At 41.1% G+C, this 16,554-nt stretch overlaps 1 protein-coding gene across 5 annotated transcripts in view; it reads right to left on the bottom strand.

The window, feature by feature from the left end:
* IQGAP2 (IQ motif containing GTPase activating protein 2) overlaps positions 1–16,554 on the bottom strand; it is a 589,818-nt gene that overhangs the window by 77,599 nt on the left and 495,665 nt on the right. For all 5 annotated transcript variants that reach the window (XM_030193260.1, XM_030193262.1, XM_030193259.1 and 2 more), the window contains 4 exons: positions 12,527–12,751; positions 6,648–6,788; positions 5,664–5,748; positions 2,326–2,558 (listed from right to left, as the gene is read on the bottom strand). In XM_030193260.1, the coding sequence (XP_030049120.1) occupies positions 2,326–2,558; positions 5,664–5,748; positions 6,648–6,788; positions 12,527–12,751 (684 nt within the window). The remainder of the gene's footprint in view (positions 1–2,325; positions 2,559–5,663; positions 5,749–6,647; positions 6,789–12,526; positions 12,752–16,554) is intronic.

Raw genomic sequence — 16,554 nt, forward strand, 5'->3', positions numbered from 1 at the left:
AGTGTCTTAAGCACATAGCTAATTAAAATTGCATGTTTCTTTTTCTTAAATTAAAGGACTATCAAAAGAGCATGTCATCACTCATTTAGGTTTCTGCAACTCTCTCTTTTCAGGTCCTCCATTAACATCTCTTAAAAAACTTCAACTTGTACAGTCCACCACAGTTAAACTCCTACATAACACACATACAGTGGGGGAAATAAGTATTTGATCCCTTGCTGATTTTGTAAGTTTGCCCACTGACAAAGACATGAGCAGCCCATAATTGAAGGGTAGGTTATTGGTAACAGTGAGAGATAGCACATCACAAATTTAATCCGGAAAATCACATTGTGGAAAGTATATGAATTTATTTGCATTCTGCAGAGGGAAATAAGTATTTGATCCCCCACCAACCAGTAAGAGATCTGGCCCCTACAGACCAGGTAGATGCTCCAAATCAACTCGTTACCTGCATGACAGACAGCTGTCGGCAATGGTCACCTGTATGAAAGACACCTGTCCACAGACTCAGTGAATCAGTCAGACTCTAACCTCTACAAAATGGCCAAGAGCAAGGAGCTGTCTAAGGATGTCAGGGACAAGATCATACACCTGCACAAGGCTGGAATGGGCTACAAAACCATCAGTAAGACGCTGGGCGAGAAGGAGACAACTGTTGGTGCCATAGTAAGAAAATGGAAGAAGTACAAAATGACTGTCAATCGACAAAGATCTGGGGCTCCACGCAAAATCTCACCTCGTGGGGTATCCTTGATCATGAGGAAGGTTAGAAATCAGCCTACAACTACAAGGGGGGAACTTGTCAATGATCTCAAGGCAGCTGGGACCACTGTCACCACGAAAACCATTGGTAACACATTACGACATAACGGATTGCAATCCTGCAGTGCCCGCAAGGTCCCCCTGCTCCGGAAGGCACATGTGACGGCCCGTCTGAAGTTTGCCAGTGAACACCTGGATGATGCCGAGAGTGATTGGGAGAAGGTGCTGTGGTCAGATGAGACAAAAATTGAGCTCTTTGGCATGAACTCAACTCGCCGTGTTTGGAGGAAGAGAAATGCTGCCTATGACCCAAAGAACACCGTCCCCACTGTCAAGCATGGAGGTGGAAATGTTATGTTTTGGGGGTGTTTCTCTGCTAAGGGCACAGGACTACTTCACCGCATCAATGGGAGAATGGATGGGGCCATGTACCGTACAATTCTGAGTGACAACCTCCTTCCCTCCGCCAGGGCCTTAAAAATGGGTCGTGGCTGGGTCTTCCAGCACGACAATGACCCAAAACATACAGCCAAGGCAACAAAGGAGTGGCTCAGGAAGAAGCACATTAGGGTCATGGAGTGGCCTAGCCAGTCACCAGACCTTAATCCCATTGAAAACTTATGGAGGGAGCTGAAGCTGCGAGTTGCCAAGCGACAGCCCAGAACTCTTAATGATTTAGAGATGATCTGCAAAGAGGAGTGGACCAAAATTCCTCCTGACATGTGTGCAAACCTCATCATCAACTACAGAAGACGTCTGACCGCTGTGCTTGCCAACAAGGGTTTTGCCACCAAGTATTAGGTCTTGTTTGCCAGAGGGATTAAATACTTATTTCCCTCTGCAGAATGCAAATAAATTCATATACTTTCCACAATGTGATTTTCCGGATTTAATTTGTGATGTGCTATCTCTCACTGTTACCAATAACCTACCCTTCAATTATGGGCTGCTCATGTCTTTGTCAGTGGGCAAACTTACAAAATCAGCAAGGGATCAAATACTTATTTCCCCCACTGTAAGTCTGATCATCTGACACCTCTCCTCAAAGCTGAACATCGGCTACCCGTCTCTGCACTTATTCAATCTGAACTGCTAATGTTGGTACATAAAGGTTTACAATTCCCTGCTCCTGATTACATTTCAGACAATACAGGCATATCATCCATCACTACTCTCCATTCTTCTCAGCATTATTACATCTCCTTCCTCCCTCTGGGACATTACTAGAGAGACATTTTCATAAGCAGCACCAAAATTCTGGAACACATTACCTTTGTAATTAAGGTCTGAACCTGTTTTTAAAAATTTGCTGAAAACCTGGCTCTCTCATCATACCTAAGATTATAACTCTGTCTTTTTCTTCTTTTTAATTTTCCTTTTTTTTCTTCTGGTTTTTACCTCCAACTCCTCTCTGCATCTTGCTACTATTTTGTTAACGGCGGTATATCAGGTTTTTGGAAATAAGCCAACCACTAGCTTGAACCAGCATGACCTTTCTCATGATTCGGTACTTAGTCTTCGGAAAACATAGACCTGCCACTATCACGAAGTTTTTCTCACCTGAACTTCTGGTATGTCTGGGATAAGTAACTGTTCATGGAGTCAAGGTGTGCGTTTTCACCCTCAAACAGCTTGTTGGACGCAGCATGCTGCAGGACCTTTGCCACAGAACCCAGATTCCTTCGCTGGTCTGAATGTATCTGACCACCAGCTGTCATATCAATAATATCAAACCCATCAGGAGCAACAATAGCTGGGTTCATGTAACGGTAGTAAAGGAGATTCCCCACAATCTAAAAGGAAGAGAGACATTTTTCATTTTGCATGTTTTATACAACAAGTTTGTAACAGTGGAAGCATTCTCTCTATGTGTGCTTTCATGAAATCTCATTTACAGGGTTAATTCTGCTAATAATTCAGTTTCATGACAGAGAAGTTAAACAGATGTCAACATGTTCCGTTGTCTCCTATCATCACTGTCTTCAGAACAAGGTTTACTTAAGGAGGGGCATTTACAATTCCAGGTTACAAGTGTATGAGGAAATGAACCATTCATAGTAACATAGTAGATGATGGCAGAAAAAAGCCTGCACGGTCCATCCAGTCTGCCCAACAAGATAAACTCATATGTGCTACTTTTTGTGTATACCTTACCTTGATTTGTACCTGTCCTTTTCAGGGCACAGACCGTACAAGTCTGCCCAGCACTATCCCCGTCTCCCAACCACCAGTCCCGCCTCCCACCACCGGCTCTGGCACAGACCGTATAAGTCTGCTCAGCACCATCTCCACCTCCCAACCACCAGTCCCGCCTCCCACCACTGGCTCTAGCACAGACCGTATAAGTCTGCCCACCACCATCCCCGCCTCCCACCACCGACTCATAATGGAGGTAAATTTATAACTATGTGCATGCCTAGAGCTGATTGCTCCTTTTGGCGCGCTTTTCTCTCTTATAAAACGGACGTACTGTGAACACGTCCCTTTTGACTTCACGGAAGTGTAATTGAATACGCTGAGCTGTTTTTCCTGCATCGGCAGTGGTAGGTCCTTCATCACAGTTCACTTTTCCTGCAACTATACATCTAAAGAGTGGATTCTTCATCCTTGTATTTTTATTTTTTAACATCAGGTGCTGCATCTATTATTATTTTTAGTTTTAAACAGCACAGGATAAAACCTGCACCATCTATTTTGGGTATTTGCATCACAGACTCTTTTATTTATTATATTTATATCTTTTCTGAGCACAGAACAACAGAGGTCCCGTGTTCTCACTAAATTATGCATTAATTTTCACAAATTAGCTTTTTTTCAACATTTGTGCCATATTATATACATTTTTTTCTTGAGATTTTTTTGAAATATTGGCGTATTTGTGGATAGGATGTGCGCAGATTTTGTTTGATACTAAACTTTATGCATTGATTTTCCAATATATGCATATACACCCTTTTTTATATCTATATACAAAACATATTCTTTATGCCTGCTATGTTGCCATAAATAACTGAGTGTTTTCTGCTTTATCTAGAGGATTACAATTGTAGCAGAAGCCTTGCTTTCATTCTATTTGAGCTTAATATTCGTATATCTATATATCACAAGGTCAGTTTATCTATGATACTTGACTTATATGGTTACATCATATATATCATATATTTACTAATTGATATTAAGTGTGTTTTATTTATTTCACTGTATTTTGAGTTTTTTTCTTTATACTTCATTTTGATGTTTTTTCTGCTAATTTTTAGATGCCATCCTTTTTTGATTGGTAATATACAACACCTTTATTGTATGTTATATATAATCTAATATTTTTTAATAATTTAAGTATTTATTATATATTTGAAAACTATATATGTATATATGTATGAGTATATGTATTTTTACATGTATAGATTATATATATATATATATATATATATATATATATATATATATATTCTAGCATTTCTGCAATACTTTTTTATATAAAATTTTTTTAATTTTTAATTTTAAATGTAATTTATGTTCACCACACATTTAACGTTTTATACTTATTTTACTTTTGTTTTGCATGTTTGTTTTATTACCATTGTTTGGTTTTATTTCATAGACTCCTGAAGAATGTGTCTGTAGCGCCGAAACATGGCTGTGTTGAGTCGAGTGTATATTTAAATAAAGAGATTGTTCCTAACCTACGTCGCCTACTAGTGTTGTTCAAGAGCCTACTCCTCCTACTCCCCTTTTCCTCACATGCCTAGAGTACATGTATAGCCTTTTCTGTGCAAAGTTGGAAGCAGATGTATAGTTCTGTTTTGAAAATTATCCTAGGGACACTATGCACTTATGTTTACACCTATATGGAGGATGGGTACAAATTTTCAGGGTTAAATTACACATATACACTTGAATTTTCAAAAGTACATATATAGAAAAACTCCTCCTCAACCCCACCTATGCCCCTGCTCAGTCTGGCTAAACTTGAGTGTTAAATTTACATGCATACATACCATATGTACCATAAAAGCACCACTCTACACACAGAAATGCTTTAGAAAATTATCAATGAGGGTAATTTTAGAAAGCATTTTCCAAATGTAGGACATCTTATACACATGGAAAAGGGCTCTTATAATTCTGTGCAGATGAATATGTGCGTAGGCTAGAGGCCAACTGAATTTCAGTTTTGGTGAACATGCCAGCGCATTTTTGGCTGAAACTGAAACTCCCCCTGACTGAAGTGCCACTCTGCCCTCTCCCCTCCCCCCCAGACCAAAAGCGTCACTATCCCACCACCTGTAGGCCCTCCCCAGGCCTATGTTAGACTGCTGCTGAAGATCTCGGCAGCGATTTTGATGGCAGCAGGAGTGACTTGAGATTGCTCCTGCCTCAGTTAGACCATTAGACCACCAAGGTTTAAGGTAGACCCATGGAAAAGTGGGGGTTCACAGGAGAGTGAGGTTCTGTCTGCTCACAGGTGCTATTTGAGTTTAGGATAAAGTGGGGACAGTTTCAGTTGAAACCGAGTAGTGATTTTCAGCTGCAGATTCTGTCTCATCCAAATCCGTAAAGCTTGGTTTCAGTCAGTCTCTAGTGTAGGTGTTCCTAGGGATATAGTCTGGATGGAGATGCATATATACAGAGTACATGGACACAGGTACAATTCTTTAGGAGTAGGTGTCAATTTGTGAGAGCGCATTTGTGCACTACAAAGTGTCATCGTAGAACCTATTTTATAGAGGGATGGGGGTATCATCTTTATAAAACTATCAACTCAGTTTCAATAATGGAATTTCCAATTCTGTTTGTATGTTTTCATTATCAAGATTACCTTTAAAAAACTGGCATAAAATACCGTAGGCCCCTTTTTGTATTTTTCTCACAAGTGTAAGCAGAAATCAAAATTCTACCTTTAAGAGCTCATCCTCTGTTGCATCGGGGAATTTTTCATGGAGTGAATTCTTTAAGACTTTGGCCACATACCTCATGCCATAACTACACACAACACAGAAGAAGAGACATAACAGAGAAAGAAAAAAGACAAACCTTTAAATCTAAATGAACAAGCTACGTTATGATAAAGAGGAAATCTCAACTATCAGACATTTTTTATTTTTTTTACTTGTGTTTTTTTAGTTAAGAGCACAAAAAGCCAAGCACTAAGGCCCCAATGATCAGAAGTCCCATGCGGTTCCAAACAGCGCTCAAATTACCACTGGAACAGTGCAGGGCAATAACGCAACTATGATGAGAACTAATAGCATGCAAATTTAGGCACACTATTACCTCTGATCATAGGGGAAGAGTGCAGGAGAATTGTACCCAAGCATGGCTACAGCAGGATTTTGTGCTGTGGAAATTCAGAATTTTTCTCCTCTCTCCCAGAGATCCCATACTAATCACCATAGTCACAATTCTGTACCTCTTCACTATTGTCTTCTCTTCCCCTTGGCCTTACCTGAGGATTATCAATCTCAATCCACACTTTCCAAGTTACTCTCAAATCAGCACGTACATTTTATTCCATATCTCCTTCACAGCATCACCTCTGTTCCCATTCTTTCCCTCTCTGTTCCCAAGTTCTCATATTCCAATAAACTGGCCTACATTCATGACCTCTATTTAAATTTTCTCCATCTTTTTACATTGGCTGAGACCAAGCTTCCCCTTCCCAATTTAAACATCTCTGTAAAAGAATTGCAGGTGTGTGTTGTCTACACTGTAAGCTCCGCAGAGTAGGCACTGTATCTGTAGGACACTGCAAACATCTTGTAGCACTATATAATATCTGGTAGTAACAGCAGACTATTACTACATTCTATGCTGCTGTGTGCCAGGACAATACCCCATAAAGCAGTACATACATACTACCTTCATGACAACATAGCACTTACGGAACCATATCCAATGATGAAAAGATTGACATGAGGACTTTGTCGGTTACTGCTCGTAAACTTTGGATAGAGGCTTCCAGCTTTCCCGTCACTTCTGAATGGGATAAGGCTTGTTCTGTTGTTACATCGTAGGGTAGTTTGCTGCAAATTAATGAAAAAAGAATTTCATGAATAGAGCTAAAGTTGTGTGCATCAGACTATACAGAGCTAGACTTCTTCAGGCAAAAAAAAAAAAAAAAAAAAATCAAATCAAGGGAATTGCATACACCTTTTGCAACCCAAGTGGAACCAAAATTGATTCAGCAAAGAAAGAACTCTCTTTTCAAAGTGGCTAACCATCCCCCTTCTCTTAAAAGAGGATTAGCACATGTTTTTAAATTTAGTTTTACAATAAAAGGAAATTGTACACATTGCTATGAAGAAACATTTTGTGATTCTAAAAAAAGTGTTTGTACAAACAACTTGTATTCTAGGCCCGCCTTCCCAAACACTCAAAGTGGCTTGCACTTTTAAAATTCAGGTACTCATCATCCCTGCCCCAAAACCTTACAAACATAGTGGGTACCTGAGGCAAAGGGAGATAAAGTGATTTGTTCAAGGTCACAAGGAGTGTTGGGGGCGTGGGATTTGAAATGTTTTTCTTTTCGGCTCTTAGTCCATTTAGGTCACTTTTCTCCTGCCATTTCTGTGTGTACTTTAATGCAGTACCATAATAATGGAAGTGTGGCTTATGCTACTGCTGCGACACCACTGAAGTTCCGCAGATAGTGATTGAGCCCATGTCACAAGTACATGGCAGATCCCAAAAAGTAGATCTGTTTCTCAAAGCTCATTTCCAGCTATTTAAGTTGCTGTCAAAGTCCTTCCCAGCCCATCCTAAACCAGATTGCCATATATAGGACACAGACCATACAAATCTGCCTGGCACAAACCTTAGTTCTTCATAGCTGGAGTTGCCAACTAAGCGCCACTTGACACATCCACACACATGCAGCCATTTAATTCCACACTTTTTAAAATTTTGTCACCGTTTTTGTCTCTATCACCTCCCTTGGGAGGGCATTCCGGGCATCGACCGCCCTCTCCATGAAAAAGAATTCCCTGACATTATGTAAAAGTGCGCACAATTTTATGATGCAGCGTTTACATGTGTATACTGTCACATCAAAAATGCCTCAGTAAAATTAACTCCAAATCTTCATCTATAACCTAACACAAGCATTCCAAAAAGCAAAAGGAAAAGGAAGAATCCACCAGCAACTATGGGAAAGGAAGCAACAGAATTATCTCTTTAAAAGATTAGCTCAGCAAAGAAGAAAATGAAAGTGACAAATACAGTGGGAAGTGCAAAGTGGTACTCTGGAAAACAACTGTCAACCAAAGCCAGAAACACACATGGTTAAGGAACGATTATTCTAAAGCCTAAGGATGAGAGCTTGTAATTCACTGCTCTGGGCTGTAAAAGACAAGATGGTTCACAGCAAGCAGTAAAACACCACTTGCTCACTGGGGGCATTCAGCTCTTCTTTAAATTAATAAAATGCAATCTACAGGCCCAGAAAGGGTTGATTCGATTTCGAGAAATGATAGGAGACGGGGCTATTAAGAAATTTGAAGAGCTCCAGTCTGAATATGAGCTTCCTGGGACAGATCATTTTGCTTACCTTCAGGTTAAGCACTACTTAACCAAAGAGAACTGGGTAAAGGAAAATTCATTGGAAAGGGAAAGATTTGAGAATTTGTGGGGGGAGATAAACTGTGGAGGGAAGGGGATCTCCAGACTGTATGGGTATTTGCAAGGTCAGGATTTGGAGAAATTACCATATATGAAGGCGTGGGAACAGGATTTAGGTGGGGTATTTAGTATCACTGAATGGAAAAGAATGTGCTTGGAGGTTAAAAAGACCTCTATTTGCGTGTTAATAAAAGAAAATGCTTATAAGATTCTAAGCAGGTGGTACTATACCCCGGACAGGTTGAAAGCTATGTATCCGAAGGCCTCTGATAAATGCTGGAGATGTGAACAGACAATCGGCACATTCTACCATATATGGTGGGAGTGTGAGCCATTGCAGAAATTTTGGGGAGAGGTGGCCAATTTACTTACCAAGGCCTTGGGAGTGTTATTTCCGTGTGACCCTAAATGGTGCTTATTGGGATGGGGGAACGGAAATGGAAAGAAATGGCAATGTAGAATTAAGAGGATGGGTCTGGCAGCGGCAAAAACAATCATTGCTGCGAACTGGAAGCAGAAAGAGGGTCCATCCATCCAGAATTGCATACTGAAACTTAAAGCGGTATCCTCACTGGAAAAATTGACAGACTGCCGCAGGGGAAAGTTAAACCAAGCAGCAGAAGAATGGATACATCTGAATGAAATTTTAGTACATACTTCTTGAATCGGGGCTGGGAAAACCAGGGAAGAAGAGCGGGAGGGGGGATTGGGGTAGGGGAGGGGAGGGGAGGGTAGGAGGAAGGGGGGGTTAAAATGGAAAATGTGATGGAAGTTTGTCCAATGTTCATACTCATGTTAATGGGATTAATTTTGTAAGTGACTTGTAGGTTAACTAAGTCACTTATAAAATTGCCTGGTGGTACATACGCATAAAACCAGGGGCTCAAAAAAACATAACACATATTATGCAACATGCCCATAAGGCCATGGTTCACAAACCATAGGAAGGAACCCCAAATGGGGTCATATCTTCAGTGGATGAGATCACAGAAAACAGAGCTGCTACCTCCTCTCTGGATTTCTACTGTGAGTGATGTCCAATAATGGCAATCAGTGTATGAAAAACTCTTACGTAGAAAGAACAGGGAAGTGCAGCAAAGTTTAAAAGTAAATCCTCTGTACTTGCTTACACAATCCAAACAAGTGTTAAATATTTTATGTGTAGAGAGAGGCCTTAGACAAGCAACCACTCCTTAATTCTGTAATAGATAATGAGCATGAATATTACTAATACGGCAACTCAGTTCTGGCCGCCACTGTTTGCCTTAATTCAGTCACTTGAAACCATCATTGGTCTCCCAAAAAGTGAAATAACTAGTGAATACATGTTAATAAGCATGCCAATCAAAAAGACTTCTTAAATGAAAAAGTCCTGCACTCAGCTTCAAGTTAGTTATGTACACTTCTCCAATATGAAACCGTGTTTCTCAACCTAGTCCTATCAGGTTTTCAGGATATTCACAATGAATATGTACGAGATAGATTTACATACCAAGGAGGCAGTGCATGCAAATCTCTCATGCATATACATTGTGGATATCCTGAAAACCTGATGGGACTAGGTGTGCCTCAAGGACTGGGTTGAGAAGCACTGTTCTAAAAGGGAAAAGGAAAGGGAATGGAACTTGATATACTGCTTTTCTGTGGGGTTTGCAACTGCATTCAAAACAGTTTACATAGTATATACAGGTACTTATTTCTACCTGGGACAATGGAGGGTTAAGTGACTTGCCCAGAGTCACAAGGAGCTGCGGAATAGAACCCAGTTCCCCAGGATCAAAGTCCACTGCACTAACCACTAGGCAGCCAAACAAAGTTTAGTACTTATTTTGCACAACAGATAAATCAATTCCATACCCAGGCTTTCCGCAATATTACTAACAATGCTCCTGGTTTAACAAGGACCTTGTTTTGCTATCTGCTTCAGAAACTGCCATCACAACAGTTCCCACTGTATATGCTGATCTGCAAAAAAAATTCCAAGGTCTAGCCACCATCATGAGGGTTGAGAGTCGGTGAATATTCACAGGCCCCGCCTTCTTCCTGTGTGGGCTTTTGTTTTAGACTGGTACTGAGGTCTGATAGTGCACAGGGCCCTGTGCAGACTTCTGCCATGGCTACCAACACTGCTGCTGCTTTTATGCTTAGAGTAAATGGAAGTAGAAGTGGATGGGGGGGGGGGGGGGGGGGGGAGTGAGTAGAGGTCTGCCATTTTGTTTTCATTATTATCTGGGGGGTCACTTTATAAAAGTGTTAAAATGTGTTTTTTTTTGGATGAAAGTTTAGGAGGCACTGCTTCAGGTTTTTCTAGGGGTGGAGATTGGGTGAAACAGAGGTGGAATCGGCACATACATGCACAAGTTATTCCTGTTTCTGAGCAAGTGTAACTTCGAACAGGAGTTTTTGGAGAGACAATTTAAAAAAAGGTACACAGGTGCATGTGCTACCCCAGGTGACAAGTACATGGAAGAAACCCAATTAGCAGCAAAATTTCATGCTACCAATCCCAGGGCAAGCAGTAGCTTCCACCACGTCTGCTTCCACAATGTCCATCTCAATAATAGACTATGGACTTTTCCTCTAGGAACTTGTCCAAACCTTTTTTAAACCTAGATACGCTGACTACTGTTACCACATCCTCCAGCAGTGAGTTTCAGAGCTTAACTATTCTTTGAGTTAAAAATATTTTCTCCTATTTGTTTCACCGAGTGTCCTCTGGTCTTTGTACTTTTTGAAAGAGTGAAAAAAATCGATTCACTTGTACCCATTCTACATCACTCAGGATTTTATAGACCTCAATCATATTTCCCCTCAGCTGTCTCTTTTCCAAGCTGAAGAGCCCTAACCTCTTTATAGCCTTTCCTCATATGGGAGGAATTCCATCCCCTTTATCATTTGGATCACTCTTCTTTGAACCTTTTCTAATTCTACTATATCTTTTTTGAGACATAGTGACCAGAAGTGAACACAATACTTTAGATGAGGTTGCACCATGGAGCGATACGAAGGCATTATAATATATGAATAGTAAATACCAATTTTGCATCCCTTTCCTAATAATTCTTAGCATCCTGTTTGCTTTTTTGGCTGCCGTTGCACACCGGGCAGAAGATTTCAGTGTGTTCTCTACAATGACACCTAGACTTTTTTCTTGAGTGCTGACTCCTAAGGCGGACCTTAGCATCAGGTAACTATGACTTGGATTATTCTTTCCAATGTGCATCACCTTGCATTTGTCCACATTAAATTTCATCTCCCATTTGCATGCCCAGTCTTCCAGTTTCCTAAGGTCTTCCTGCAATTTTTCACAATCCGCATGTGTGTTGACAACTTTGAATAGTTTTGTGTCATCTACAAATTTAATAACCTCACTTGCCATTCCGATTTCCTGATTGTTTATAAATATTCTGTATGTACTGGACCTCAGTAGTGACTTATTTCACATGAGGTTACTTCCCCATGACTCACCACCCTTTGTCATCTGTCTTTTTATTGTACATTTTCTTAAACAAAACTTGAACCAAAATTCAACACGCAAAATCACTTACCTTATTCATAGGACCCAGCATCAACATGGGCCATGTTTTGCAAAAGCTGTTTCAGGGAATGGTCCTGTAAACAACCTTGTTACGTCATACTAAGTTGTCCATGTACACTCAAAAAATAATAATAAAAGTACAATGAAAGGACCGATGACAAGGGAGGTGAGTAACGGTGAAGTAACCTCATGTGAAACAAGTCACCACTGAGGTCCAGTACATAAGGATTATTTTATAAATTCATCATTCAAAATGTTTCCATGTTTAACATGTGAGTCAATATTCACAAGATAATTGCAGACTCGCAAAAGATTGTTGATCATTAAATGGTGAGAAGTGCTGGAGCTAATATTGGGATTCTTACATTTATTATATGCAGGTACAATGAGGTACATGTGTTATCTCCTGCATCTAACTATAAGCATTTACACCAGTTCTATGGTGGGTGTAAGTGCTTGTGCCTACCCACATATGCATGTATATACTGGGTTACATTATCATTCTAGAAAGCACCTACTTTCCTATTTAGAACAGGCTCCACATAGGTACCCCTTTATAGACATGCTCTTTAAAAAGTCTAGGTGACATCTCTTTCCACACTATACCTGGCCTCTCCTGTTGCCATTTCCAGCTGGTTAACCCATGTCTTGTACACTTCTACAGGGTTTGTATTAATGATGAGAGATTTGTCATCAATTATTTCCTTTACAACAGGAGACAGCAGCTGCCGCAAGGTGTTTTGTCCTCTGGCCCCTCTGTTAAAGCTGACAACCATCTTAATGACAGTAGGGTTCCCAGTAACAATATCCTGTATTTGGTCTACTTTAGATCTAGGATTAAAAATAACAATAAAATAAAACACACACACACACATATGCTGTCTTTTTTCATATTATGTTTTCCCCTTCAGGTGGTACATTTTTAATCTTTCAGCTCCAGAAATATGTACAATTGTCAACTTATTGTGCAGGTGCAAAATCTCTTAGCATGGATTGAGATGTTCTCCTTTTCTTCAATATTTCAGTGCCACACATACCAAATAGGTTTTTACCATTAAAAAAAATATGGCGACACCAATGGACATAAGCATTAGCTTAGCAGAGTTTAAAAAGGGGTTAGACGGTTTCCTAAAGAACAAGTCCATAAACCACTACTAAATGGACTTGGGAAAAATTCACAATTCCAGGAATAACATGTATAGAATGTTTGTACGTTTGGGAAGCTCTCCAGGTGCCCTTGGCCTGGATTGGCCGCTGTCGTGGACAGGATGCTGGGCTCAATGGACCCTTGGTCTTTTCCCAGTGTGACATTACTTATGTACTTATGCTAAAAACAAGCAGCAATCAAGCACAGTGACACTGAACCTTTTGAGAAACATGGCCGAGTATGCCCTACTACCATCATTTTGTTATCTTCCCCTCTTCCTCCCCCCCAAATCCCTAAAAAAAAAAAAAGAATCCTACTAAAATCTCAGATCATAAACCCTCCAATCATAAAGCGTATTATAAAGTGGACACTGGCTCAGCTACATCTGGCACTTTTATGTTGCAATTTTTAGTCTTCCATTTATACATCACACTTTGATCAATTTTAAGTTTAGACATTGCTTTGAGCAACTTTTTTAAAATTAAAAATGAAAGAAAATGGTTGATAAAAGCAATAAAGCCAAATATATCATTCAAATGTGGCACAACAGAATGTACTTTCAAGGCAGGAATAATATAAAGTACTAAGAAACTAGTTACAGCAATCTGCGTTAATATCTGGATGACTGTTTGGGGGACCACCAGTCAGATTTTCAGGATATCCCTAACGAACATGCATGGGGGTGATTTGCCTATAATGGAGACAGTACCTCTCCTATATATTCAATGTTGATATCAAACCTGATTGGCTGAAGGTTCCCCAGGACAGGTTTGAGAACCACTGCTCTAGACCGTATTGTGGTTTATCTAGAAATAGCAGAACAAACAGCAGACCAGCAATTGCATAAAGCAATAGCAAACACTTGAATTCTACCAAATAAATACTTACGTCTGATGTGGCCACGTTTCTCCAAAAGGCTGCGACAGAGGCAAAACTAGAAAGGTAAAACCAACAGTCAGGATGAATAAGCCTTGCAGCAAGTTCTCAAGAGGTTTTCCAGCTTGCTGTAAAGTTAATTCATTCTGACAGTTCTAGAGGGAAGTGTGCTTTTTTTTATTTTACTTGTCTAGTTTTGCTTCTGACACAGCCTTTTGATGAAACACTGCCACATCAGGCATAAGTATTTATTTGGTTGAATTAAAGTCTTTGCTATCGCTTTCTATAGTTGTTAGTCTGCTGTTGGTTCTGCTGTGCTTGCATTCCAGAACTTCTGCCTCTCGTGACCCTTATCCAGAAATAGTTCACAATCTTTTACCAAAGCTTCCCAAACAGGAGTCAGTGCTGTGTGGGTGCTGCATAGGACATCGTCCTGTGCCTGAGAGTTGTGTGCTTTCTGCTGCTGCATGAATTGAGGTCACAGCTGCAGAAAGCTTGGTGAGAACTGGCTTACACTAACAAATTGGGAAAAAAAGAAGCTCAGGGCCAAGGCCAGTAAAAGGCAATTATGCACACTAGGAAAACCTTCATTCTTGTGCTTCTCCCACCTTCCAAATTACCTTTTAGGCTCATAGGCACCTGCACACAACAATTTATCAATTGACTTCAACAATCATGATTATATCAATATTATCCTTGTGAGAATAATCCTATATAAACACATGATCGAAGATCACAGATTTACATCTTGAACAATTAAAAGCACTGGTTGATCATTCTGAGTTTGTGTGGATGTCGGGATCTATTTTGCTTTTACTGCAGTTACTCTTTGCTGTAACCCTCCCCTACTCCAAGAAGTTTCTTCCCTAGGCAACTGCCTATCTTTCCTAGTGGCTAAGCCAGAACATTCAGGGCCACTGCTGAAGTTAGCTATAAGCCAGACACCCACAACCCCAACACCTGAAGGATGCAAATAAGCCCATTCCACAGAATACTCACAAAAATATTTATCAGACATATCTGCCCACAATTTATGCAACATACTCCACACTCCAAACATGAAAGAAAAATTACACAAACATTCAAAAAATAAGAAACCAAAAAGTCTGGATTGCTAATGCCTGTGTCCTTTGTCTCTATTCACAATGAGTTGGTGCAGTTTTTATCCACTATTCTCTTTCGAGCTGGTTGGGTATCATCTGTGAATCACAATCTTCAAGCCTTGCCACAGATTTTCTATTAGAGCCAGACCTGTTTTTTTTTCTAGGCCACTTAAAGATATTCACTTTCTTCTAGCTGAACCACTCCATTCTTGCTTTTGCTTTGTGTTTAGGAGTGCTATTCTGCTGAAATGTGAATTATGTCCAGAACAATGGCACACGAACAGGTTTCCCCCAGGATCGTCCTCTACTATTTATCTTCTTCTTAATCTTCACAAGCCTCTCTTTTCTGCTGCTACAAAGCATCCTCACAAAAACAATGCTGCAACCATTATACTTTACCATAGCGAGGGCTTAGGACTGAGACTACAAAACCTTCTCCCATACACAATGCTCCCCCAGTCAACCAACAAACACTATGCAGCACAAATCAGCTATTTCCTTCCCGTCACCCTCCCATACAGGCCATGTTTGTGGAACAAACTTGAAATTGTTGAACAGTTAATATTTTCCCCCGTCTCAGCCAAAGACCTGTATATTGTTTTTAAAGTAAGCACAGGCCTCACAATGACCTCTCTCAGCAGTTAAGGAAATGAGTTAAGGACAAGGCTGCTTACACTGTCAGGGCAGCCAGCTCAAGGTGCCAAACTATTTCCGTTTTACAAGGAAGGACCTGACAGTGCCTCAGGGGATATCAAACACACTGAGACAAACTTCTCTTTCTGATGCCCAGATGATCAAAAGCCCAACGCTGTTGCAAAGAGCGCTCTAAAACTAGCACTGGAACAGTGCAGGGCTTTACCGCCCCTATGATCAGAGATAATAGCATGCAAATTTATCTGCGCTATTATCTCTGATCATAGGGTAAAGTGCAGGAGGATTGTGCCTGAGCGAATTCTCCCGCACTCGTTTGACATGTCTGGGCTGTCAAAAGCCCAGACCTGTCAAACACAGGGGCTGGAGGTCCATGGCACCACCAGACCCCAAACAGCATGGCCCAGGTGGCCTAGTGCCCCCATCGAACCCCCACCCCAAGTCGACAGGCAGTGCTACTGGAAGAGGAGGGAGTTTACCTTCCTCCTTCAACAAAGGTATGTGGGGGGGCAGGGAAGAGGGCCACTAGACCAGGGGCGTAGCCAGACTTCGGCGGGAGGGGGGTCCAGAGCCCGAGGTGAGGGGGCACATTTTAGCCACCCCCAGAGCCGCTGACCCCCCCTCCCCCCCGCTGCCATCGCCACCAACTTTGACCCCCTCCTGCCAACGACCCTCTCGATCCCCCTCCCGCCTCCAACCCTCCCCCCCCCCCGGCCTACCTTTGCTGGCGGGGGACCCCAACCCCCGCCAGCCGAGGTCCTCTTCTTCCGGCGCAGGGTTTCGTTCTGTTTCTGTGAGTCTGACATCGATGTCAGTCTCAGTAACTGAACGAAGCCTTGCGCCGGAAGAAGAGGACC

The sequence above is a fragment of the Microcaecilia unicolor genome, chromosome 2 (genome assembly GCF_901765095.1).
Source record: "Microcaecilia unicolor chromosome 2, aMicUni1.1, whole genome shotgun sequence".
Classification (NCBI taxonomy): Eukaryota; Metazoa; Chordata; class Amphibia; order Gymnophiona; family Siphonopidae; genus Microcaecilia; species Microcaecilia unicolor.